The 26,179-nt window shown below is 38.4% G+C and overlaps 2 protein-coding genes across 11 annotated transcripts in view; one reads left to right on the forward strand and one right to left on the reverse strand.

The window, feature by feature from the left end:
• The window catches only part of bnc2 (basonuclin 2), a 218,608-nt gene that overhangs the window by 48,662 nt on the left and 143,767 nt on the right, over nt 1-26,179 (reverse strand). The gene's annotated exons all lie outside the window — the stretch shown is intronic.
• Nucleotides 2,033-25,195, forward strand: LOC118470098 (uncharacterized). 2 transcript variants are annotated; one of them, XM_055009982.1, is made up of 23 exons: nt 2,033-2,622; nt 4,181-4,300; nt 4,574-4,715; nt 11,041-11,233; nt 11,535-11,603; nt 11,976-12,044; nt 12,213-12,284; nt 13,170-13,238; nt 13,407-13,478; nt 14,366-14,434; nt 14,603-14,674; nt 15,560-15,628; nt 15,797-15,868; nt 16,756-16,824; nt 16,995-17,066; nt 17,812-17,917; nt 18,020-18,072; nt 18,204-20,319; nt 20,513-20,827; nt 22,806-22,856; nt 23,599-23,649; nt 24,004-24,051; nt 24,502-25,195. In XM_055009982.1, the coding sequence occupies exons 2-23, from the start codon at nt 4,186-4,188 to the stop codon at nt 24,726-24,728; spliced, it is 4,191 nt and encodes a 1,396-aa protein (XP_054865957.1). In that variant the 5' UTR covers nt 2,033-2,622; nt 4,181-4,185; the 3' UTR covers nt 24,729-25,195. The 2 variants fall into 2 exon arrangements, with proteins under 2 accessions (XP_054865957.1, XP_054865956.1); XM_055009981.1 differs by having other exon boundaries at nt 2,033-4,300.

Genomic DNA, 26,179 nt, shown 5'->3' on the forward strand with positions numbered 1-26,179 from the left:
CAATCTGTAGACATAAAAGTGAGACTCAAGAAGAGAACCACCAAGACAAAGCGACAGTTTGTTCTCACAAAGAACAAACCGCGAGCCGTACTTATCAGCTCATGAAACTTTATGAATTTATAGTCTGCGCTGAGCATACTATCTCGTATTGTCTGTCTGTTTCTCTCATAAGGCAGCGGTGTGACAGTAATGTGACACAGACGTGCACACAAAGGGCTGCAGGTTGGAGTCCATGTCTGTGCCAACAGCATATATTTCACAATGCGAGAAACAATCAGCGCTTCCAGATAGAACAGGACCAGCAGCAGACATCAGCCTTTACATCACAGCACGGAGGTCAATGCAGTAATAACAGAGCACTTCTGCCCTTCTCTTTATGCGCACATTCTGGTGTTTAACAGGAGCAAATAGCATATACCTAGTCCGTGGATTACACCAATATCCTGTAATTCAAGATATAAAACTCTGCTAATCTACTAAGGGACCATAAAATCTATCAGAATCCCTCCTTGCTTGCCCTAAGGTGTTGTAAACCAGATTAGTTACCGGAGGTGTCAAAGTGAACACGGGCTAATCCAAGATTAAACACAAAATTACACCACTTCTAACCATGTCACCTCGCAGTCTGACACCGAATGAGACAGGAGACAGAGATTATTTGACTTTACACCATTTTTAAGCTCTCCAGGTACGGCCATGGCAATCCTCACAGTGTGTAAGGATTACACACCATGTGTCAGCCAGAGCGTACATACGTTCTGCGCTGAGCTGACGTTCTAATCCAGAACAACGTGCAGTAAACGAGTTCAGTGTTCCTCCCTTCTAGGACTCATACTAAGCAGGCATGGCTTTTCATGAACATTTAAAGGGTCAGATCTGTGACCTTTCACCTGCAAATTCCTACGCTGTCCAGATGCAAGTCACCCACAAACTAGCATACACTCAATTCAATAGTCAAGCTTGTGCTTAAAATACATTCTTATCCCTTTAAATTAACACTAAACAGCAGCAACATTTAGATCTCATAAAAAGGCCGTTCTCTAAAAATTCAAATCTTCGAAATAGAAATTTAATCAGCAACAGTTTTGATGATTAAGTCAAGCAAAAATACCTTTAAATTCACTGGTACCCATCAAACGTGAATAGATGTTATTAGAGGACAGTGCAGACAAAATGTGTAATATTACACAATATGAAGATTTCACTTTTGGATGTGAGAAATTGCAGTGGTTTTAATTTACTGGCACTTTATAGACTAGAAACACTTAAAAAAAGTTTGCTGCCCAATTCATTTTGCACACTTTTCCACTTTTTGTCTCTTTCTTTATCTGTCAACCACCCTTAAAATCCAAGTGCAATTTTTAAAATTAACTCCTCTTTTTTTGGTGACTTTTTACACAGCATGTAACTCTCCTTGCATAGAGAATTTCCACAATCTAATCCAGAGTGGCCAAATTTAGCAGCGTGATGTCACCCAACTCAGGCCTTTTCTAATTACCTCTCTGTGCAGCAGCGCTAGCAGCACAACATGGAAATAAACAAATGGAAATATCAGATGCACCTCTGCTGTTTACGAGCCGGGGTCTGACAGCTGACAAGATAGTTAAGGGGCGTCTAATACGGCAATTAGAGCGTGCCACTGTCTGCAGGGCTGCTGCTGTGACAAGGCGCCCTCTAATCACTGACTTATTACGCCGGCTAGCAGCACCTCTCATATCTGGCCCATTAAGCAGACAACAGCATTAAGAAGCATTAAAGCAGCAAGCCCCCTCAACTGAGGAGGCACTGACGGGAGAAAAAGGGAAGGGAGGGGACGGACTGTGCCTGTTATTTCTTCTTATTAATTTGCGCATTGTTCCACATTCAGTTAAGAGACGAGTAACAGAAGAAGTGTTTGTGATGTGACGGCATCAAGGTTGATCATACACGATAGCATAAAAGATTACAGACAGAAGAGAGGCAGCAGGCAGATGTGTCAAAGATGGCCATCAAAAACAAGATCATCAAAGATGTGAGTTTGTGTGTGTGTGTGTGTGTGTGTGTGTGTGTGTGTGTGTGTGTGTGTTGGTACTTCCGGATTATGAGGACTTTTTTCCGGTTTACATACCGACATTCCGAGGACAGTAGGGGATTATGAGGACACCTCCAGTGTCCCCATAATTCAAACACCGTAGCGGCACTCAGGAGGCTGCCATTAACCTCCCCTCTCTTTTTCTCGTCATGTCCTCACAACCCGATAAACCTGAAATTTTGTGTGTCGCAGTGTGTGCTCTCAGTGTATAATCTGCAGACGCTTCCACACACGTTTTCCCGCCGTTCACACACAAAATCACCGCCACTCATTGGCTAACCACTTCTTGCTCAATGATTGGCTGAACTTCACGTCAATAGGCTGCAGCTGCGAGTTCTGATCCGTGATTGGCTGAGCCGAACGTCAATCAACTGGCTGCGGGTTCTGATCCGTGATTGGCTGAGCTGAACCTCAGCGGCGGATTCTGATCCATGATTGGCTGAGCCGGATGGTCAGAGGTTAAAGGTAAAGTTCGGCAGCCATCTGACAAAATCGACGGACGAACGTTCATCGGATCAGGTGTATACGAGCAACGTAAAATTAATATACAGGTAAGTGCCACTATTACATACTTTATACAGCGACATGTATCTGGATGTATCAGAATGTATCAGGATACAATGCGGCTGGTTTGTGAAACGAAGCCGGGTCCGGTGCCGGCGCTAGCTACGTACATGCTGCAGCTGGTATACAGCAAGCTGCTCCGTCCGTCTCCGCTCTTCATCCCCGGTAGACTAATTTCAGATAACAATTAATTAACGGGTGACGCTGTTAGATATTTTTTATACAGCAAAATATATCCTGACGGATTTTAATGCGGTTTGTAAAACCAACTTTGTAACACAATGTCATGGCGGCGGGTGAACCCGAGCAGAGAGTGACGAGGGACTGAGGCAGGAACAGATGTAGGTTTATTTTTATTTTTTTTACAGAGACAACAGGATAACCAAGGAAACTCGCGGAGAAATAAGTCAATCTTCGACTGTTGGGGAATAACTAAACAGAACTCATTAAAAGGGGAGGGCGACGGTTCCGGGAACCGGCGGTCCGGCCGGCGTCCTCTGTTCGGAGCGGGTCGGCGGCGGAGAGCGTGCTGGAGCGTCCCGTTCCACGGAGGAGGCAGGCAGGATTATCCGATGGCTGGGAGGCACGGCAGGCAGGGAGATCCAGGGGCAGGTCGGGAATCCAGTGGCTGGAAGTGGGGAGAATCCGGAGGGTCTGGTCGGGGAAATCCGAAGGTTGGTACTGGAGAACAGAACGGCAGAACCGGGCAGCTGGGGCAGCGGAACTTTGGGTGGCAGAACAGGTTAGCGATAATTTTTCTACAGCGGCAGATATGTGCAAGGCTGGCCAGAACTGACTATCTGGCAGGGTGTGGAGCGTGAGACCGGCTTTTCTGGAGGTGATGAGTTGCAGGTGTGCTGTGAAACAGCTGCCCGGAGTTCTGAGGATGAGACTGATTAGTGATAGGAGACAGCTGCGGAGAGCAGCTCAGCCAGGCTTCATTGGGAGAGCAGGGAGAGGCAGAGAGAACTGAAAGGGAGAAAAACAGGGGAAATTAACAGAAAGAAGGGAGAGGGAGAGAAGGAGGGAGGTCAGGAGGGGGCTGAAGCCGGAACCGAGGTGGGGGCCCTGACACACACGGCCGACAGCAATGCACAGTACCGAGTGGAGCCGCAGCAGCATCGAGCTTTAAATCGTAATATTCTGTGTGTGTTTATTACTGACAGTGCCATCTGGACAGTTAAGAACAACATGTTGTTAGCATTTCTACTAAACCGTTTCAGAACTGTATGATAATGTTTTCTTGTTAGTTTTCTCTCATACTCTGAATCTGAAATCTCAGTTGTAGTACCATTTAAAGAAGCCACACTTCAGTTTTAGTCATATCTATATTTTCAAGGTTTTTATAGAAGGGTTTATTCATTCTGAACATCAGTTTTTATTATTTTATTTCTACGAACCTGTTAAATGTGAAGCCAGAATAACTGATATGGCTTGACTTGATATATAGGTTGGCTAATAGTTGTCCAGAGGACAGATATGTGACATTTCTGATATTTATAAATATCCTGACTGAAATGTCTTGTTGGCCTAACATTATTACAGCAAAGATGACAGAGAGGAGGAGGAGGAGGAGGAAGAGTCCTGATCAAGATGCTGTAGATCACATCGTAGAAAGACGAGACAAACCCTTCCTAGAGGGAAAATTCATCAGCACATTTAAAGGTAGGTGTCCAACATAGTCGCATTACAGTACCTCTAGTTAATGTGATAGTTAATTTTTTATTTGAAGTGGGTACTTATGCCCAGTATCTGTATTAGAGAACGCTCAGCACTGCTCAGCAGCAGCACAGGCCAGAGCACTGACTAACTCTGTATTTTAAATGTGCTAATAAGTTGTTCTTGTTCTTCTTGTTTTTTGTTTTATTATCTCATAAATAGTGTTTGCTACCTAACTACTAGTTGAGCTTAGGTTAATGTTTTCATTCTTCTCTTCAGGGAGAGGTGTGTTTACACAGGAATACATTGCACCACAAAGTTTTGTGGTGGAGTACCGGGGAATTTTGTCTCCAAGTAAAGGTCTTGATGACAAAAATAACCACTATTTATTTGACTTTATGTGGAACGGGCAGCACTATTGGTAAGTTTGCTTCTTGTTGATTTATCAAAATGTATTTCTCTTCAAAATGTTGTCTTAAAAGAAGTTACAGTACTTTCCAGACAAAAAGCTGCTACTTTTTTGACACGCTTTGATCTCTGCAGCTTATATAACGATAGTGTATTGTGTCTGTCATTTTGTGTCTTGCTTTGTTATTTTGTGTCTCGTTTTGTTATTTTGTCTCATTTTTGTCGTCTTGTGTCTTGCTTTATCATTCTGTGTCTTGTTTTTGTTGTTTTGTGTCTTGTTTCTGTCATCTTTTGTGTTATTGTTGTTTTGTGTCTTGCTTTGCCGTTTTGTGTCTTGCTTTGCCATTCTGTGTCTTGCTTTGTCATTTTGTGTCGTTTTGTGTTTTTTGTGTCTTTTTTTCTGTCATTTTGTGTCTTGTTTTTGTAATTTTGTGTTTCGTTTTGGTCATTTCTGTCTTGGTTTGTCTCTGTGTTTTGTTTTTGTCGCTTTGTGTCTTGTTTTTATCACTTTGTCTTGTTTTTGTCGTTTTGTCTTGCCTTTTCATTTTGTGTCTTGCTTTGTCATTTTGTGTCTTGCTTTGTCATTTTGTGTCTTGCCTTTTCATTTTGTGTCTTACTTTGTCGCTTTGTGTCTTGTTTTTGTCGCTTTGTGTCTTGTTTAAATCACTTTGTCTTGTTTTTGTCGTTTTGTATCTTGCCTTTTCATTTTGTGTCTTGCTTTGTCGCTTTGTGTCTTGCTTTTGTCGCTTTGTGTCTTGTTTTTGTCGTTTTGTGTCTTGCTTTGTCATTTTGTGTCTTGCTTTATCATTTTGTGTCTTGTTTTGTTATTTTGTGTCTCCTTTCTGTCGTTTTGTGTCTTGTTTTTGTCGTTTTGTCTTGCTTTGTCATTCTGTGCCTTGTTTTGTTATTTTGTGTCTCGTTTCTGTTGTTCAGTGTCTTGTTTTTTTATTTTGTCTTATTTTGTCATTTTGTGTCTTGTTTTGTCATTTTGTATCTTGTTTTTGTTATTTTGTGTCTTGCTTTGTCATTTTCTGTCTTGTTTCTGTCCTTTTGTGTCTTGTTTTTGTAATTTTGTCTTATTTTGTCATTTTGTGTCTTGCTTTGTCATTTTGTGTCTTGCTTTGTCATTTTGTGTCTTGTTTTGTCCATTTTGTGTCTTGCTTTATCATTTTGTGTCTTGTTTTGATATTTTGTGTCTCGTTTGTCGTTTTGTGTCTTGCCTTTTCATTTTGTGTCTTGCTTTGTCGCTTTGTGTCTTGTTTTTGTCGCTTTTGTGTCTCCTTTCTGTTGTTTTGTGTCTTGTTTTTGTCGTTTTGTCTTACTTTGTCATTCTGTGCCTTGCTTTGTCATTTTCTGTCTTGTTTCTGTCCTTTTGTGTCTTGTAATTTTGTCTTATTTTGTCATTTTGTGTCTTGTTTTGTCATTTTGTATCTTGTTTTTTATTTTGTCTTGCTTTGTCATTTTGTGTCTTCTTTTATCCATTTTGTGTCTTGCTTTGTCATTTTGTGTCGTTTTGATATTTTGTGTCTCGTTTCTGTCGTTTTGTGTCGTTATTGTTGTTTTGTGTCTTGCTTTGTCATTTTGTATCTTGTTTTGATATTTTATGTCTTGTTTCTGTCTTTTGTGTCTTGTTTTTGTTGTTTTGTGTCTTGCTTTGTTGTTTTGTGTCTTGCTTTGTCATTTTCTGTCTTGTTTCTGTCCTTTTGTGTCTTGTTTTTGTAATTTTGTCTTATTTTGTCATTTTGTGTCTTGTTTTGTCATTTTGTATCTTGTTTTTGTTATTTTGTGTCTTGCTTTGTCATTTTGTGTCTTCTTTTGTCCATTTTGTCTCGTTTCTGTCGTTTTGTGTCTTGCCTTTTCATTTTGTGTCTTGCTTTGTCGCTTTGTGTCTTGTTTTTGTCGCTTTGTGTCTTGTTTTGTCATTTTGTGTCTTGTTTTGTTATTTTGTGTCTCCTTTCTGTTGTTCCGTGTCTTGTTTTTTTATTTTGTCTTATTTTGTCATTTTGTGTCTTGTTTTGTCATTTTGTATCTTGTTTTTGTTATTTTGTGTCTTGCTTTGTCATTTTCTGTCTTGTTTCTGTCCTTTTGTGTCTTGTTTTTGTAATTTTGTCTTATTTTGTCATTTTGTGTCTTGTTTTGTCATTTCGTATCGTTTTTTATTTTGTGTCTTGCTTTGTCATTTTGTGTCTTCTTTTGTCCATTTTGTGTCTTGCTTTGTCATTTTGTGTCTTGTTTTGATATTTTGTGTCTCGTTTCTGTCGTTTTGTGTCGTTGTTTTGTGTCTTGCTTTGTCATTTTGTGTCTTGTTTTGATATTTTATGTCTCATTTCTGTCTTTTGTGTCTTGTTTTTGTTGTTTTGTGTCTTGCTTTGTTGTTTTGTGTCTTGCTTTGTCATTTTGTGTCTTGTTTCTGTCCTTTTGTGTCTTGCTTTGTTATTTTCTGTCTTGTTTCTCTCCTTTTGTGTCTTGTTTTTGTAATTTTGTCTTATTTTGTCATTTTGTGTCTTGTTTTGTCATTTTGTATCTTGTTTTTGTTATTTTGTGTCTTGCTTTGTCATTTTGTGTCTTCTTTTGTCCATTTTGTGTCTTGTTTTTGTAATTTTGTGTCTTGTTTTGGTCATTTCATGTCTTGCTTTGTCTCTTGTTTTTGTCACTTTCTCTTGTTTTTGTCACTTTGTCTTGTTTTTGTCACTTTGTGTCTTGTTTTTGTCATTTTGTGTCTTGTTTTTGTCACTTTGTGTCTTGTTTTGTCATTTTGTATCTTGTTTTTGTTATTTTGTGTCTTGCTTTCATTTTGTGTCTTCTTTTGTCCATTTTGTGTCTTGTTTTGATATTGTGTCATTTCTGTTGTTTTGTGTCGTTATTGTTTTGTGTCTTGCTTTGTCGTTTTGTGTCTTGCTTTGCCATTCTGTGTCTTGCTTTGTCATTTTGTGTCGTTTTGTGTTTTTTGTGTCTTTTTTCTGTCATTTTGTGTCGTTTTGTGTTTTTTGTGTCTTTTTTCTGTCATTTTGTCTTGTTTTTGTAATTTTGTGTTTCGTTTTGGTCATTTCTGTCTTGGTTTGTCTCTGTGTTTTGTTTTTGTCGCTTTGTGTCTTGTTTTTATCACTTTGTCTTGTTTTTGTCGTTTTGTGTCTTGCCTTTTCATTTTGTGTCTTGCTTTGTCATTTTGTGTCTTGCTTTGTCATTTTGTGTCTTGCCTTTTCATTTTGTGTCTTACTTTGTCGCTTTGTGTCTTGTTTTTGTCGCTTTGTGTCTTGTTTAAATCACTTTGTCTTGTTTTTGTCGTTTTGTATCTTGCCTTTTCATTTTGTGTCTTGCTTTGTCGCTTTGTGTCTTTCTTTTGTCGCTTTGTGTCTTGTTTTTGTCGTTTTGTGTCTTGCTTTGTCATTTTGTGTCTTGCTTTATCATTTTGTGTCTTGTTTTGTTATTTTGTGTCTCCTTTCTGTCGTTTTGTGTCTTGTTTTTGTCGTTTTGTCTTGCTTTGTCATTCTGTGCCTTGTTTTGTTATTTTGTGTCTCGTTTCTGTTGTTCCGTGTCTTGTTTTTTTATTTTGTCTTATTTTGTCATTTTGTGTCTTGTTTTGTCATTTTGTATCTTGTTTTTGTTATTTTGTGTCTTGCTTTGTCATTTTCTGTCTTGTTTCTGTCCTTTTGTGTCTTGTTTTTGTAATTTTGTCTTATTTTGTCATTTTGTGTCTTGTTTTGTCATTTTGTATCGTTTTTTATTTTGTGTCTTGCTTTGCCATTTTGTGTCTTCTTTTGTCCATTTTGTGTCTTGCTTTGTCATTTTGTGTCTTGTTTTGATATTTTGTGTCTCGTTTCTGTCATTTTGTGTCGTTATTGTTGTTTTGTGTCTTGCTTTGTCATTTTGTGTCTTGTTTTGATATTTTATGTCTCGTTTCTGTCTTTTGTGTCTTGTTTTTGTTGTTTTGTGTCTTGCTTTGTTGTTTTGTGTCTTGCTTTGTCATTTTGTGTCTTGTTTCTGTCCTTTTGTGTCTTGCTTTGTCATTTTCTGTCTTGTTTCTGTCCTTTTGTGTCTTGTTTTTGTAATTTTGTCTTATTTCATCATTTTGTGTCTTGTTTTGTCATTTTGTATCTTGTTTTTGTTATTTTGTGTCTTGCTTTGTCATTCTGTGTCTTCTTTTGTCCATTTTGTGTCTTGTTTTTGTAATTTTGTGTCTTGTTTTTGTCATTTCATGTCTTTCTTTGTCTCTTGTTTTTGTCACTTTGTCTTGTTTTTGTCACTTTGTGTCTTGTTTTTGTCATTTTGTGTCTTGTTTTTGTCACTTTGTGTCTTGTTTTGTCATTTTGTATCTTGTTTTTGTTATTTTGTGTCTTGCTTTGTCATTGTGTGTCTTCTTTTGTCCATTTTGTGTCTTGTTTTGATATTTTGTGTCTCATTTCTGTTGTTTTGTGTCGTTATTGTTGTTTTGTGTCTTGCTTTGTCATTTTGTATCTTGTTTTGATATTTTATGTCTCGTTTCTGTCTTTTGTCTTGTTTTTGTTTTGTGCCTTGCTTTGTCGTTTTGTGTATTGTTTCTGTCCTTTTGTGTCTTGCTTTGTCATTTTCTGACTTGTTTCTGTCGTTTTGTGTCTTGTTTTTGTAATTTTGTCTTATTTTGTCATTTTGTGTCTTGTTTTGTCATTTTGTATCTTGTTTTTGTTATTTTGTATCTTGCTTTGTCATTTTGTGTCTTCTTTTGTCCATTTTGTGTCTTGTTTTTGTAATTTTGTGTCTTGTTTTGGTCATTTCATTTCTTGCTTTGTCTCCTGTTTTTGTCACTTTGTGTCTTGTTTTTGTCACTTTGTGTCTTGTTTTTGTCGTTTTATGTCTTGCTTTGTAATTTTGTGTCTTGTTTTTGTCGTTTTGTGTCTTGCTTTTTCATTCTGTGCATTGTTTTGTTTTTTGTGTCTTGTTTCTGTTGTTTTGTGTCTTGTTTCTGTAGTTTTGTGTCTTGTTTTTGTCATTTTATGTCTTTTGTTATTTTGTGTCTTGTTTTGGTCATTTTGTGTCTTGCTTTTTTCGTTTTGTGTCTTGCTTTGTCATTTTGTGTCTCGTTTCTGTCGTTTTGTGTCTTGCTTTGTCATTTTATGTCTTGCTTTGTCATTTTATGTCTTGCTTTTTCATTTTGTGTCTTGTTTCTGTTGTTTTGTCTTGTTTTGGTCATTTTGTGACTTGCTTTGTGTTTTGTTTTGTTTTTGTTGTTTTGTGTCTTGCGCTGTGTCTTGCGCTGTGTCTTGTCTTTGTCGCTTCGTGTCTTGTTTTTGTCATTTTGTGTCTTGCTTTGTCACTGTCTTGTTTTTGTGTCTTTGTGTCTTGCTTTGTCATTTTGTATCTTGTTTTTGTTATTTTGTGTCTTGTTTTGTCAGTTTCTGTCTTGTTTCTGTCATTTTGTGTCTTGTTTTTTTCGTTTTGTGTCTTGCCTTTTGTTTTTGTGTCTTGCTTTGTCGCTTTGTGTCTTGTTTTTTCTCTTTGTGTTTTGTTTTTGTTATTTTGTGTCTTGCTTTGTCATTTTGTGTCTTGTTTTTGTCGTTTTGTCTTGCTTTTTCATTTTGTGTCTTGTGGTCATTTTGTGTCTTGCTTTGTCATTTTGTGTCTTGTTTTGATATTTTGTCTGTCGTTTCTGTCGTTTTGTCTTGTTGTTGTTTTGTCTTGCTTTGTCATTTTGTGTCTTGTTTTTGTTGTTTTGTGTCTTTGTCATTTTGTGTTGGGTTTTGTTATTTTGTGTCTCGTTTCTGTCGTTTTGTAATTTTGTGTCTTGCTTTATCATTTTGTGTCTTGCTTTTTTCATTCTGTTTCTTGTTTTTTTCACAGACCGTCTTGTTACCATAGCAACAAAATCTTTCTCAGACTCAAGTTTGTTGTAGTTCTGTGTTTTTGAGTTATTAGCACAGATGATGATATGTGGCATGCGGCACTTCTTATTTTTTCATAATGAAGACTAATTCTATCGAAGGTGACTTATGGATTAGACCCGTTCTTGTGTCCATTAAACATTTATTAAGTTGTGAGTCTGCACGGCTATCATATCGAAATGCAAACTAGAGACATATAGCAAGTTACAAATTCCAAAAAGAATTGGTCGCCTTGAGTGGTACCAATAATGGAAATTTTGGGTCCGGGCCCATGGACTATCTCTTTGCCCTCTTATCATTATGTATGTTATGCTAAATGATAAGACTGTAACTGTCTAACAAAACACAGTGCTTTTAATGTTTTTTTTTTTTTTTAACATAAAACCAAGGTTGGACTACACTGAAGGTTTTTCTCTCATGATATTTTGAATAATTTAATCCCAAGCAAAGTTTGAAGTTTTGTCTGGTCTCTTTATCTCACAGCATAGATGCTTTGAAAGATGACGGAACGCTTGGCCGACTCGTCAATGATGATCACATAAATCCGAACTGCAAAGTCAAAAAAATAGTGGTAAAAGGAAGGCCACACTTGTGCCTGTTTGCTTTAAAGGAAATATTTCCAGGCGAGGAAATAACGTACAACTATGGTGATTCCCCTTGGCCATGGCGCTCAATGGTGGGTTCAGATTCTCATATTTTCTTAATGTTGTTTCTTAAATATCATATTGTATTCACAGGTACAGGTTTACAGTATTAGTTGTTGGACTTTAACCTATGCTGAGGACTAGTATAGGTTACCTGGGTCATTGTAAAAATCTGCACAACTGTGAAATCTTTGAAATTTGTAAAAAATTGGTTTTAGGTCTACAACTGTTACATGACTTCTTACTCCTGTTTTCCTTCCTTGCTGACAATCAAATGATATCACTGCCAAACAAGTAGCTAGACAGAAATGCATTTCCTCTGTTCAATTGCAGGCACACTTTAAAGAACCATGCACATCACCATCTGAGAAAGAAATGCCCATCTCCGCACGAAAACAAAAGGCAAGCTTTCACATTTATGTTACATGCTCTTTACTCCTGGTTTCTGTTTTCTTTGATAAGTATACCGTTTTGTGTACAAGGAGATCTATATAATGCTATTTTGTTGTGTACTTCCACATTGTGAGCGATCATAGAGATGTTATTATGGGTCCTTGAAAAGGCATGGGAAAGTTTCTGTCATGGTTAGCAACCTAGCTTCTGTCCTTACAAGACAACTGCAGCCACTAAATTCTGTTGTAGCCTCTCTTCTATTGCCACAGAGTTCCTGTAAATGAGCAAACAACAGGCACAACTTTAAGAAACCTTCATGCATGTTGTCGAGACTTTTGTAGGCATTTGAGAAAAACTTGTGTTTCTTCTGTTCAATTGCAGGCACACTTTAAAGAACCATGCACATCACCGTCTGAGAAAGAAATGCCCACCTCAGCACGAGAACAAAAGGCAAGCTTTCACATTTATGTTACATGGTCTTTGCTCCTGGTTTCTGTTTTCTTTGATGACTAGTAAGTAAAGTTTCTGCCAGACAAATGCCACATTGTTTTGGGCATGATAGTGAATAGTTTCAGTTTATAATTTACTCAAATTTGCACCCATTTGACTCATTTTCAGAAACTCCTTGGTGCCACAGGTCGGCACATGACTGAAGTTATTGCAACTCCTGGTGCACCAGAAGATGAAGATGTAAGTTGCTTGTTATTATTGCCATTCAAGATTTCTCATGTAGTCACAATAGTGTTCTCTTTTACCTGATGAGGGTGTTCAGAAGTACACACACTTACATATAGTGTAATATACCCGTCACAGTACAGGACTGTCTGGACGCAGTGTCTTGTAAGGACAGGAGCTCACTTGTTAAACGTTCAGGAAGCCGAGTTGTGTGTGTGTGTGTTGGGTGGGGGATGGGCACCTCACACTCCTGGATTATGAGGGCACGTGTACCTGTATGTATTTACTAACACAATGTGTTGCACAATTTGGTTATGTGTTAGATTTGGGGTTCCCATGGTCATGGAATAACAAAAACAGTTTCCCAGCCTGGAAAGTCACGAACTTTAGTGAAATGCTATGTCTTTTATTGTGTGTAATGCCGCGGTTACAGTAGTATTTGCACCATTTTAATTGGAAAGCATGCTTTGATGAACCATGCATTGACTACCTGTGATTATGAACATCTGTTTAATTCTATTCCATTTAATTGAGAATAAAAAGTATTTCAGTTTAAATTTCATACTGTATTGAGTATTTGAGGTGAAGTATACCGTTTTGTGTACAAGGAGATCTATATAATGCTATTTTGTTGTGTACTTCCACATTGTGAGCGATCATAGAGATGTTATTATGGGTCCTTGAAAAGGCATGGGAAAGTTTCTGTCATGGTTAGCAACCTAGCTTCTGTCCTTACAAGACAACTGCAGCCACTAAATTCTGTTGTAGCCTCTCTTCTATTGCCACAGAGTTCCTGTAAATGAGCAAACAACAGGCACAACTTTAAGAAACCTTCATGCATGTTGTCGAGACTTTTGTAGGCATTTGAGAAAAACTTGTGTTTCCTCTGTTCAATTGCAGGCACACTTTAAAGAACCATGCACATCACCGTCTGAGAAAGAAATGCCCACCTCAGCACGAGAACAAAAGGCAAGCTTTCACATTTATGTTACATGGTCTTTACTCCTGGTTTCTGTTTTCTTTGATGACTAGTAAGTGAAGTTTCTGCCAGACAAATGCCACATTGTTTTGGGCATGATAGTGAATAGTTTCAGTTTATAATTTTCTCAAATTTGCACCCATTTGACTCATTTTCAGAAACTCCTTGGTGCCACAGGTCGGCACATGACTGAAGTTATTGCAACTCCTGGTGCACCAGAAGATGAAGATGTAAGTTGCTTGTTATTATTGCCATTCAAGATTTCTCATGTAGTCACAATAGTGTTCTCTTTTACCTGATGAGGGTGTTCAGAAGTACACACACTTACATATAGCGTAATATACCTGTCACAGTACAGGACTGTCTGGACGCAGTGTCTTGTAAGGACAGGAGCTCACTTGTTAAACGTTCAGGAAGCCGAGTTGTGTGTGTGTGTGTGTTGGGTGGGGGATGGGCACCTCACACTCCTGGATTATGAGGGCACGTGTACCTGTATGTATTTACTAACACAATGGGTTGCACAATTTGGTTATGTGTTAGATTTGGGGTTCCCATGGTCATGGAATAACAAAAACAGTTTCCCAGCCTGGAAAGTCACGAACTTTAGTGAAATGCTATGTCTTTTATTGTGTGTAATGCCGCAGTTACGGTAGTATTTGCACCATTTTAATTGGAAAGCATGCTTTGATGAACCATGCATTGACTACCTGTGATTATGAACATCTATTTAATTCTATTCCATTTAATTGAGAATAAAAAGTATTTCAGTTTAAATTTCATACTGTATTGAGTATTTGAGGTGAAGTATACCGTTTTGTGTACAAGGAGATCTATATAATGCTATTTTGTTGTGTACTTCCACATTGTGAGCGATCATAGAGATGTTATTATGGGTCCTTGAAAAGGCATGGGAAAGTTTCTGTCATGGTTAGCAACCTAGCTTCTGTCCTTACAAGACAACTGCAGCCACTAAATTCTGTTGTAGCCTCTCTTCTATTGCCACAGAGTTCCTGTAAATGAGCAAACAACAGGCACAACTTTAAGAAACCTTCATGCATGTTGTCGAGACTTTTGTAGGCATTTGAGAAAAACTTGTGTTTCCTCTGTTCAATTGCAGGCACACTTTAAAGAACCATGCACATCACCGTCTGAGAAAGAAATGCCCACCTCAGCACGAGAACAAAAGGCAAGCTTTCACGTTTATGTTACATGGTCTTTACTCCTGGTTTCTGTTTTCTTTGATGACTAGTAAGTGAAGTTTCTGCCAGACAAATGCCACATTGTTTTGGGCATGATAGTGAATAGTTTCAGTTTATAATTTTCTCAAATTTGCACCCATTTGACTCATTTTCAGAAACTCCTTGGTGCCACAGGTCGGCACATGACTGAAGTTATTGCAACTCCTGGTGCACCAGAAGATGAAGATGTAAGTTGCTTGTTATTCTTGCCATTCAAGATTTCTCATGTAGTCACAATAGTGTTCTCTTTTCCCTGATGAGGGTGTTCAGAAGTACACACACTTACATATAGTGTAATATACCCGTCACAGTACAGGACTGTCTGGACGCAGTGTCTTGTAAGGACAGGAGCTCACTTGTTAAACGTTCAGGAAGCCGAGTTATGTGTGTGTGTGTTGGGTGGGGGATGGGCACCTCACACTCCTGGATTGTGAGGGCACGTGTACCTGTATGTATTTACTAACACAATGGGTTGCACAATTTGGTTATGTGTTAGATTTGGGGTTCCCATGGTCATGGAATAACAAAAACAGTTTCCCAGCCTGGAAAGTCACGAACTTTAGTGAAATGCTATGTCTTTTATTGTGTGTAATGCCGCGGTTACAGTAGTATTTGCACCATTTTAATTGGAAAGCATGCTTTGATGAACCATGCATTGACTACCTGTGATTATGAACATCTGTTTAATTCTATTCCATTTAATTGAGAATAAAAAGTATTTCAGTTTAAATTTCATACTGTATTGAGTATTTGAGGTGAAGTATACCGTTTTGTGTACAAGGAGATCTATATAATGCTATTTTGTTGTGTACTTCCACATTGTGAGCGATCATAGAGATGTTATTATGGGTCCTTGAAAAGGCATGGGAAAGTTTCTGTCATGGTTAGCAACCTAGCTTCTGTCCTTACAAGACAACTGCAGCCACTAAATTCTGGTTTAGCCTCTCTTCTATTGCCACAGAGTTCCTGTAAATGAGCAAACAACAGGCACAACTTTAAGAAACCTTCATGCATGTTGTCGAGACTTTTGTAGGCATTTGAGAAAAACTTGTGTTTCCTCTGTTCAATTGCAGGCACACTTTAAGGAACCATGCACATCACCGTCTGAGAAAGAAATGCCCACCTCAGCACGAGAACAAAAGGCAAGCTTTCACATTTATGTTACATGGTCTTTACTCCTTGTTTCTGTTTTCTTTGATGACTAGTAAGTGAAGTTTCTGCCAGACAAATGCCACATTGTTTTGGGCATGATAGTGAACAGTTTCAGTTTATAATTTTCTCAAATTTGCACCCATTTGACTCATTTTCAGAAACTCCTTGGTGCCACAGGTCGGCACATGACTGAAGTTATTGCAACTCCTGGTGCACCAGAAGATGAAGATGTAAGTTGCTTGTTATTCTTGCCATTCAAGATTTCTCATGTAGTCACAATAGTGTTCTCTTTTACCTGATGAGGGTGTTCAGAAGTACACACACTTACATATAGTGTAATATACCCGTCACAGTACAGGACTGTCTGGACGCAGTGTCTTGTAAGGACAGGAGCTCACTTGTTAAACTTTCAGGAAGCCGAGTTGTGTGTGTGTGTGTGTTGGGTGGGGGATGGGCACCTCACACTCCTGGATTATGAGGGCACGTGTACCTGTATGTATTTACTAACACAATGGGTTGCACAATTTGGTTATGTGTTAGATTTGGGGTTCCCATGGTCATGGAATAACAAAAACAGTTTCCCAGCCTGGAAAGTCACGAACTTTAGTGAAATGCTATGTCTTTTATTGTGTGTAATGCCGCGGTTACAGTAGTATTTGCACCATTTTAATTGGAAAGCATGCTTTGATGAACCATGCATTGACTACCTGTGATTATGAACATCTGTTTAATTTTATTCCATTTAATTGAGAATAAAAAGTATCTCAGTTTAAATTTCATACTGTATTGAGTATTTGAGGTGAGGTATACCGTTTTGTGTACAAGGAGATCTATATAATGCTATTTTGTTGTGTACTTCCACATTGTGAGCGATCATAGAGATGTTATTATGGGTCCTTGAAAAGGCATGGGAAAGTTTCTGTCATGGTTAGCAACCTAGCTTCTGTCCTTACAAGACAACTGCAGCCACTAAATTCTGGTTTAGCCTCTCTTCTATTGCCACAGAGTTCCTGTAAATGAGCAAACAACAGGCACAACTTTAAGAAACCTTCATGCATGTTGTCGAGACTTTTGTAGGCATTTGAGAAAAACTTGTGTTTCCTCTGTTCAATTGCAGGCACACTTTAAGGAACCATGCACATCACCGTCTGAGAAAGAAATGCCCACCTCAGCACGAGAACAAAAGGCAAGCTTTCACATTTATGTTACATGGTCTTTACTCCTGGTTTCTATTTTCTTTGATGACTATTAAGTGAAGTTTCTGCCAGACAAATGCCACATTGTTTTGGGCATGATAGTGAATAGTTTCAGTTTATAATTTTCTCAAATTTGCACCCGTTTATGACTCATTTTCAGAAACTCCTTGGTGCCACAGGTCGGCACATGACTGAAGTTATTGCAACTCCTGGTGCACCAGAAGATGAAGATGTAAGTTGCTTGTTATTCTTGCCATTCAAGATTTCTCATGTAGTCACAATAGTGTTCTCTTTTACCGGATGAGGGTGTTCAGAAGTACACACACTTACATATAGTGTAATATACCCGTCACAGTACAGGACTGTCTGGACGCAGTGTCTTGTAAGGACAGGAGCTCACTTGTTAAACTTTCAGGAAGCCGAGTTGTGTGTGTGTGTGTGTGTGTTGGGTGGGGGATGGGCACCTCACACTCCTGGATTATGAGGGCACGTATGCCTGTATGTATTTACTAACACAATGGGTCACACAATTTGGTTATGTGTTGGATTTGGGGTTCCTAAACTCGGCCCAAGGTCGTGTGTTGATGCATTTCTTTTACCAACTTAATCATTTAATTTAGATAAAAAGATAGAATGTAGGATTTTTTTTGTGTACAGTCAGATTGCATTACTGCATTATTTGTGAGCTAATGTTAGCCAGAACTGGCACACAAGGAGAATGTGTTTGTGAGCCAATGACCATTTATTTATTTTTTAAACTTTTAATCCTTGTATATTGTACAAATTTAAACTCACAGGGATCACACTTGCACAGTAGCCAACTTCTTACTTTTCTCCTAAAGGTCGTTATACTATATTCTTGGACCCTGTCCAGTGCAGCTTTTGGTTGTGTCTTTATGTTGTGTATTTACAATTTTCTTATCATTTTAAAAAAAAAAAAAAAATTTAACTTATGATGTGCATTTTTGTTACCTCAGTGCCTCCATAAAGTTACCTGTGCAGTTGTCAGCTCTTTGGAACGTTGTGAAGCGTGCAGAGGAAGACCCTTCTCCAATTTAAAATGGCTTGGTGTGACATGTCAATGTTAGTATCTATGTCACGTTTGTCTACAGTGCACAGTTATATTATGTTGAAAACTTCAAGATCAGCATGATTTGCTAATTTTTCATTTCAATGTGATTTTAGTGTGCTCAAAATCATGGCACAAATCCTGCTTTTTCAAGAGGAATTCAACATCGGTATGTTCATTTCCTTCGATTCCATTTGAAATTTGACGTAAACATTTTAGTGTTGGATTGTGACTTACACAGAAATATATATATTTAAGGTGAAAATAACAAAAGCTTTATTTTATTATTTTGCTTTATAGGATGATCGTGTTTGTGACTCTCCAGAAAGTAGTGATGGCTGTTTTTCAGATAAGGACTACGTGCCTTGCAGTAGTGATGGATCCAGCTCTGAAGACCTCTGGTGTACCAGCTCTGGTGTACCTGCATCAAGTAGAGATGGTGGTGATCCATCTTCCTCCAACACTGATCCAAGCCTACCACGTCATAAGGCTAGGGCAGCTGACTTGCTGTCTTCTAAGAAAAGGAAGAAGAAAATGCCACAACCCATTGACTGCATGGAGCAGGAGGACAGAGATGCCTTCACCTCTGGCAAATTTGGCATCGAAAAAGACCTCATACCTGATAGCAAATCTTCTGATGATGATCCTACCACAAGCAATACCCAGAGCTTTCCAACAACTGCAACAGACTCTCTTTCTGATGTTAGTGTGACAAAGACTGCACCAGCCCCAAAAGGGTCTTCTTGTACTGAAAAGAATTACTGTTATGTTTGCAAGACACCTCAATCGAAAATTGCTCGTCACCTTAAAAAGCATGAAAAAGAAGAACCGGCTATTGCTGAAGTGTTTTTGCTCCCAAAGAACTCCAAAGAGAGAAAAAGGTTACTAGAAAAGTTGCGGAACAAAGGTAATTATGAACATAATCAAGAAGTTCTCGCACATAATGATGGACTACTGAAGGTAAAAAGAAGATCGAAACAATCAAAAAGCTCTCTCAATACAAACAACTATGTGCACTGTGCATATTGTAAAGGAATGTTTGTCCGTAAAGAGCTGTGGCGCCATTCACGTAAGTGCCCTTCAAAGACAATGTCAGAATCTGAAGCAGTTGGTAAAGCCAAATGTTTAGCTTTGGCTGATATTGCGGAGTCAACATGCACCCAAGCAATTTCCCCTGGAGTGTGGAAGGTTCTCAAAAATATGAGGCAAGATGAAGTAGGATCTGTAGTTCGAAATGATTTCCTCATACTGCAACTGAGTCAGTCTCTCTACAACAAGCATGGAAGTGATCCAACAAAATTTGAGTATATGAGACAAAAGGTTCGGGAAATGGGCAGACTGTTGTTGACCTTGAGAAAAGAAAAATCAATTTTTAGCTTTGAAGATGCTACTAAACCAAAAAATTTCTATAAAGTCATTGCAGCTGTCAGAACAATTGCTGGTTATGATGAAGAGAAGAACTGTTATCGCACACCAAGTCTTGCCCTGAAATTAGGACATTCGCTCAAGAAGATTGGTGACATTATTCTCTGTAGGGCCATTGCAGCAGAGGATGAACAGATGATAAAAGCAGCAGAGCGATTCACACAGCTCTGCACAAAAGAATGGGCAGGACTTGTCTCCCACACAGCACTTGCTTCCTTAAGCAAATCAAAGTTTAATAAACCATCTACCCTGCCATTCACAGAAGATGTTCAGCGTTTGCATCAGTACCTGGAGAAGAAATCAGCTGATGCTGTTGAAAACCTGAAAGAGCATACGTCTCCCCAGTCTTATGGAGAGCTTGCCAGAGTGACTCTTACTCAAATAATTATCTTCAACAGACGTCGTGCAGGAGAAGTCTCAAAAATGACACTTGAGTCTTTTGAAAAAAGAGACCAGACTGAGCTTCATGTGGACATTGCTGCTGGACTCTCACAATTTGAGCAAACGCTAGCCAGGCACTTCAGCAGGGTAGAAATTATGGGCAAAAGAGGGAGAAAGGTGACAGTTTTATTAAATCCTGAGGTCCTCACTGCAGCAACACTTCTTGTAGACAAAAGAGACACCTGTAATGTGCACAAGGATAATCCCTTCCTGTTTGGACGGCCACAGTGCTCCTCCACTAGTCACTACAGGGGACAGGACTGCATCAGGAAGTTTGCACACCTGTGTGGTGCAAAGAACCCTCAATATCTCAGGTCTACACAGCTTCGCAAGCATGTCGCAACGTTGTCCCAAATTCTCAACCTCAAGGATAATGAGCTGGACCAACTTGCCAACTTTTTAGGACATGATATTCGGGTCCACAGAGACTTTTATCGGCTGCCAGAGGCAACTATAGAAATGGCAAGAATCTCAAAGCTTCTACTGGCAATGGAGAAAGGATCTCTTGCAGAATTCCAGGGAAAATCTCTTCATGAGATTGAGATTGAAGGTATGTGGTGATAATTTTTTTTTTAATTGAATATCTAAATACAGGCTTTCTAGAATAGAAACTAATTTTGCATTAAGGTTTAGTTTTAGTTGTCACAAATGAATCCTAAATATAAAAACATGTATAGTGTCCAAACTTGCCACAACAATCGTTGTTGTTTTTTGAATCAATTATGCTTTTTTTTTTTTTTTAGCTGAATTGGACCCAGAGCTGGACGAGGGTGAGCAAGATGATGAAAATGATGACGACAAGGAAGGCGGTGGAGGCGACGACGATGGCGGTGGAGGCGACGACGATGGCGGTGGAGGCGACGACGATGGCGGTGGAGGCGACGACGATGGCGGTGGAGGCGACGACGATGGCGGTGGAGGCGACGACGGTGGTGGAGACGGTGACATTGGCGGTGGAGACGACGATGATGGCAGTGGAGACAGCAATGATGGCGGTGGCGGTGGAGACAATGATGATGGCGGAGATGATGAATCAGATCGTGCCCTTGGACTAAGGGGTATGTACTGAATATCTTCCAGTATACATTAACGGTATATTGTAGGGCCCGACTGATATGGATTTTTTGAGGCCAATTCCGCTATTTGGCAGAAAAAAATACCGACAACAGATTAATTGGCCGATTAATTTAAAAAATATGTAATAATAGAACTTCTTTTTTGATCCCTTAACACAACTACAAAGATATAAATTACAGGCAGAACATTTTATTGTTTTACATACTTTGTCCTTTAGTATTTGTTCAACTTTACAACAGAGACGAATTTTCTAGTACAAAAATATGCAAGAAAGCATTAAACCTCAGAGAAATTATAGAACCTTAAAAAAAGAGTCAATTTGTAAATGAGTGATGAAATATATCTTGTCTTGTACTTGCTGTTGCTGCAAAGCCAAAACAAAATAAAAACCAGAGACGCCTTTTTCAAATGTCAAAACATGTCATCTTTGACAGAGTTGCATCGTCACCTTTCTATAATAATGGCCTAAGTCATTTTCTGACAAAAGCTATTTTTTTGCCTAAAACATCTCCTCATGATGCTGGCCACCTCTGGTAAAATCGCCTCAATACTCAGTTGAACAGATCATGCAATTCTACCCCTGTAGTATGATGGTCTAGGTCAAGGTTCAGTGTATTGTGTTTTAGTTTTTTGTGTTTTCTGAAAAACCTGAAAAAATGACTTAGGCCATTCTTTTAAGAGGGTGCCGATATATAATGGTCACAGATAGTGCAACACTAATATTACTCCAAAACAACACACAGTGAGTTGCTGTTACAGCCTGGGTCACGTTGTAGTATTTTCTGACAAAGTAAAACTAAGAGTGACATCATGACGGTTGTTGAAGACAGACAGTAATGTTAATCATTTTACTGAATAAACCTCCTCCCCTCTGTGTTTACATCCTCCTTCTTAAATGTGCCTCAACACGCAGCAGACGGAATGATGAATGGTCGTCCTGTACTCTCAGCTACTTTGTACACTTCGTTATTTCTGCAGTTACTTACTGGCTTTGAAGTTGTTAGCTAATGCTATGGTAGGTTGGCATAACTGCAGTGATGTTATTGCTAACATACACAGACAGGAAGTAACTTAATTTAGGTTAGCGCAACTTTAGCAATGCAACGTCAGTGAAAAGCATGACTGACACAATGAAGCACGCGTCACTCATCATGACACATGGCAAAGAGGGTTAAATAGAAACGGAAGACAAGTTGAGCCATTTTTAATTTCGAGTCATTTTAAATTTACCTGTCGGCTCAGCCCACTCCTGAAATGTTGCCTAGCTGTAGCTTATTCCTGTAAATTACTGAGGATTGAATGGACTCAGAAATATGACTCCATGTATTGGACAAACAGTGCAAGGACATCATTCTGCGCGATTCTGACACTTAACAGCATTTACTGTATTATGAGAAATTAAGAATATATAGGCATTTAATTGGCAAAACTCAGGCTGATTACAATTATTTTGAAAAGGGCTGTAATTGACCGATTTAGTCGGCTGGCCGATAGATTGGTTGGGCCCTAATATATTGTGGTGGGAGGACCATATAGAATAAAATCTAATGTTGAAAGTCAACAAACTGTAGCTTCCTCTTGTTGTGTTAATAGCACCGCAAAGTTAACAGGGTTTGAAATAAAGTATAAAATTGCCACCATAAATAGACCAAACAATGAGCCAAAAGGGGTTTTGCATTTCGACTGCCTATAGCCTGATAGTGTGGATCAATTGTATCATGGGACCTGTATTAAGGAGGACCTTTAACATACCGAGGATCTTTCATTAATTAAATTTATCTCAACTGTTCATATGGTTCCAGATTGTAGTATCAAAATATTTGTTATGGGGTGTATCATTAGTTGTTACTTCAGGACTTAAACTTTAGGAGTATACAAATTTTGCTAGCGTTGCTCACCTTGCATAGCTGTTAAAAAGAAAAGTTCAGATGTTTTTGACTTTTTTTTTTAATTTTGTAGGTAAAAGAAAAAGGATGGAATTGACAAAGGATGAGACCAAGGCTTTCAAGGGTAAGGTATTTCCATTTTTAAAGCTGTGGTTAAGGTTCAGAGGGTTATTCCAGAAATTAGATTTCGTAAAAAGAGGAACACATACAGAGGAGAGAGGGGCCAAAAGTGTCCCAAGAAAATATCCTCTGCACCATTACACCACCAGCAGCAGCCTGAACCTGACCCTCCCATCTGAATGGGGCAGCAGAAATGGAGACTGATTATACCAGGCAGTGGGTTTCTAATCTTCTCTGGTCCCTTTCTGCTGAGCTCATGTGAATTGTAGCCTCAGTTTCCTGTTCTTAGCTGTCAGGAGTGACACGTGTACCTAATAAAGTATCCAGTCAGTGTATAATACATAAAGTTAAGAAAAAGAACTGATAAGAGTAATGTTCAAGTGCCAGATCAATAAGCAACATCGGTAATAGTAGTAGTACTGTTAAAATCTTAACGATGCCCATCCCTAGTGCCCAACCCCTTTTACCAGAAGTTAGGAGACTTCAACTTGATCTTGATAAGCTGCAGTCTTTATTTACTGGCATCTATACCTGTAGATTTAAGTTACCACTAAACTGCAAATTTACTGCTAACTGCTCTCGCGTCTAGCCTTTTAGTGCTCCGCTTACATACTTGGACCCTGAATGTTTGTCTCCAAAAGGATTTAAAGCACACACATTCAAACTTGATCATCTAAAAACTAACAAATAGAAATACTACACCATTGAGCTTGGACTCTAATATTAAAAATTCTTTTTCCCTTTAGAAAAAAGAAAACGTATGGAATCTACCCAGGATGAGGCCAGCACTTCCAGAGGTAAGGTTTTAAATTTTTATTTATCTTAAGTTATAGTAATGGTTCAGAGGGTTATTCCAGAAGTCACGTATGTAGCAGAGGGGACAAAGGTTTTTAGCTAAGCATGACACTTACGGTTGAATGAACTGAGACCGAGGAGACTAAGTAGTTTGCCAGCTAGGCATGTTGAAAAAAAGCGCAACGGACAACTTAAGACAAGTTTTTAGCATCCACACACGATTACAAGATCAAGTTCTGGTACAACTGATGTTCTGTCTGTATACTATGAATAGTATAATTTTGTTTTGAAAATAGAATTCACAAATTGGAGTTTATAGAAGCCATTCTCACACAAGAATTTCCTGGTTCCCCTAGGGCAAAAAAATCTGTTGGCGATCCAAAGTGAGGTAACCAGCTCCAAAGGTAGGACTCAATCTATTAATTTCTGTTATTTTAAGATGCTTAAACTTCAGTGAATAAACACAAGATAATACATATTGGCAGAATACAATAGGTTAGTGGAAGTTAGTACATAATGTTGTCATTGCATATACATTGCAAGATCCCCTGGAGGCCAAACAAATTTAACAGTTTGTAGTTTCGGTAGAATTTCTTGTGACTGCCATGAATACAAAGCCTTTCAGATTGATAGGCAGGAAGTAGTCTGTTAAGCAGATGAAGGAAAGAAACAAGTTAAAGCAGTTGTGCAGGGCGCCAATGCCACAGTGGCTAGTAAAAACAAAATTTCCAAAGGGGGATCAAGGCCACAAATGCAAGACCATTGCAGTGGATCAGAAGTTATTTCAGTGAGGTTTAATCTTAAAACCGCAATTGCCTTCCCCTTATCAAGGAAAATGTCCTTTTTATTGGCAGAGGTCAAGTCAAGAAGATGTGTAAAAAAGCCATGGAGAAAGAATGAAGTTAGTGCTGTTATGAAACACTTCAAAACACACATTTCAAAGGGACACCTTGCAACAAAGTTAGAGTGTGAGCAGTGTAAGCGTGCTGAACATGCTGCATTGAGAGACAGAACTACTCAAAACATACGAGATTTTGTTAGGAACAGAGGCCTCATGGTCAAAAGGAAAAGTGTCTTATAGCCCACAGGCACCACAAGTTGTTTATAACTGTACTGTTGTAAACTGATACCACAAACTGGTCTGTACCCCAGTTGAGCTATTTTGTTGTTGTTGTTGTTTGTTTACATTAATGTCAATATTTTACAGTTTCTCAGGGCAATAATTATGTTAAGTTAGTCTTTGGTCCCATTTTATGTTGTATGCATTGCTTGGTTGTACTGTACCTTTTATACAGACAGCAAAAGTACTGGAATTTTATTTTTCATTTAATGACATTCAATGACATCGAGTCTGTGGAATCCTCTGGAAACACTAAGCTAAGCTGCTAACACTGAGTTGTATCCAGTGAACCATGTTTGATTCCAAGATGAAATGTTTGTTGCTGTATTGGTTTAGTTGAACACACTGGATTGTTTCTTGTGGAAAACATGTGGCCTCTTAAACAGTAACAGAGCAGAGTTTCATTTTTCATTTTATGAAATTTTTACATTAGGGTGTTATCTACTTTGGTTCTATTTTATAAACACTGTTTTATGCATGTTCAAAAGGGTTGTAGCATTTTTGCACAAAAGCAACCATTGGAAAATATAATAAAAAAAGTTCACACTCCAACTGCTGGGCGTTACATTTATTTAAGAAATGGCTAATTTATGCATTAACACGAGAAATACTTTATTGATCAGAGGGGAAATTGCTTCTTGTTCCAGCTGTTCCCATTCTTTTCAGTCTTTAGAGAAGTAGTGGAGTATAAAATATATCAATAGGAATATAAACCTAAATAGAAAAATAAAATAAAAATATCTATGCATGAAACGTAAATGTACATTATACTCTTGTATATGTATATACAGTGTGACAAATAATACTACAGTTGAATTATGGATTATTGAACATAAAGTAGTTATTGCACATTTACAGTTCCACATATCTGATATGTATGTATGGGTGAACTTCAGTTAGACAGTGTTGTCCTTATAACTCAAGTTACATTGAAAGACCATTCCGATACCATCTTAAAGTCTTAAAGTGGAAATGACAACTTTTCCCTCCCTTGACAATACCACATATCTATGAATCCCTGTGTTCAGGGGGTTAACTTTTTTGCATAATCAAAATATTTCCATGTCTCACTTACCTTTTATATAGTTTAGGTGGTGCATTTCATTTGCTGCAGCCATTTCTCCTCTTTTGAACTCTGAAGTCTATACTAAATCAAGTATATATATATATATATATATATATATATATATATATATATATATATATATATATATATATAGCACGGTCCTCATGATCAAGGGTTTTATCATATGTGTGTGAATGGGCAATGTCCAGTTAAATCAGCATGGTCCTCATAACCAAGGGTTTTGTCATATGTGTGTGTATAGGTAATGTCCAGTTAAATCAGCATGGTCCTCATAACCAAGGGTTTTGTCATGTGTGTGTATGTGTGTGAATGGGTAATGTCCACT

The sequence above is a fragment of the Amphiprion ocellaris genome, chromosome 4 (assembly GCF_022539595.1).
Source record: "Amphiprion ocellaris isolate individual 3 ecotype Okinawa chromosome 4, ASM2253959v1, whole genome shotgun sequence".
Lineage (NCBI taxonomy): Eukaryota > Metazoa > Chordata > Actinopteri > Pomacentridae > Amphiprion > Amphiprion ocellaris.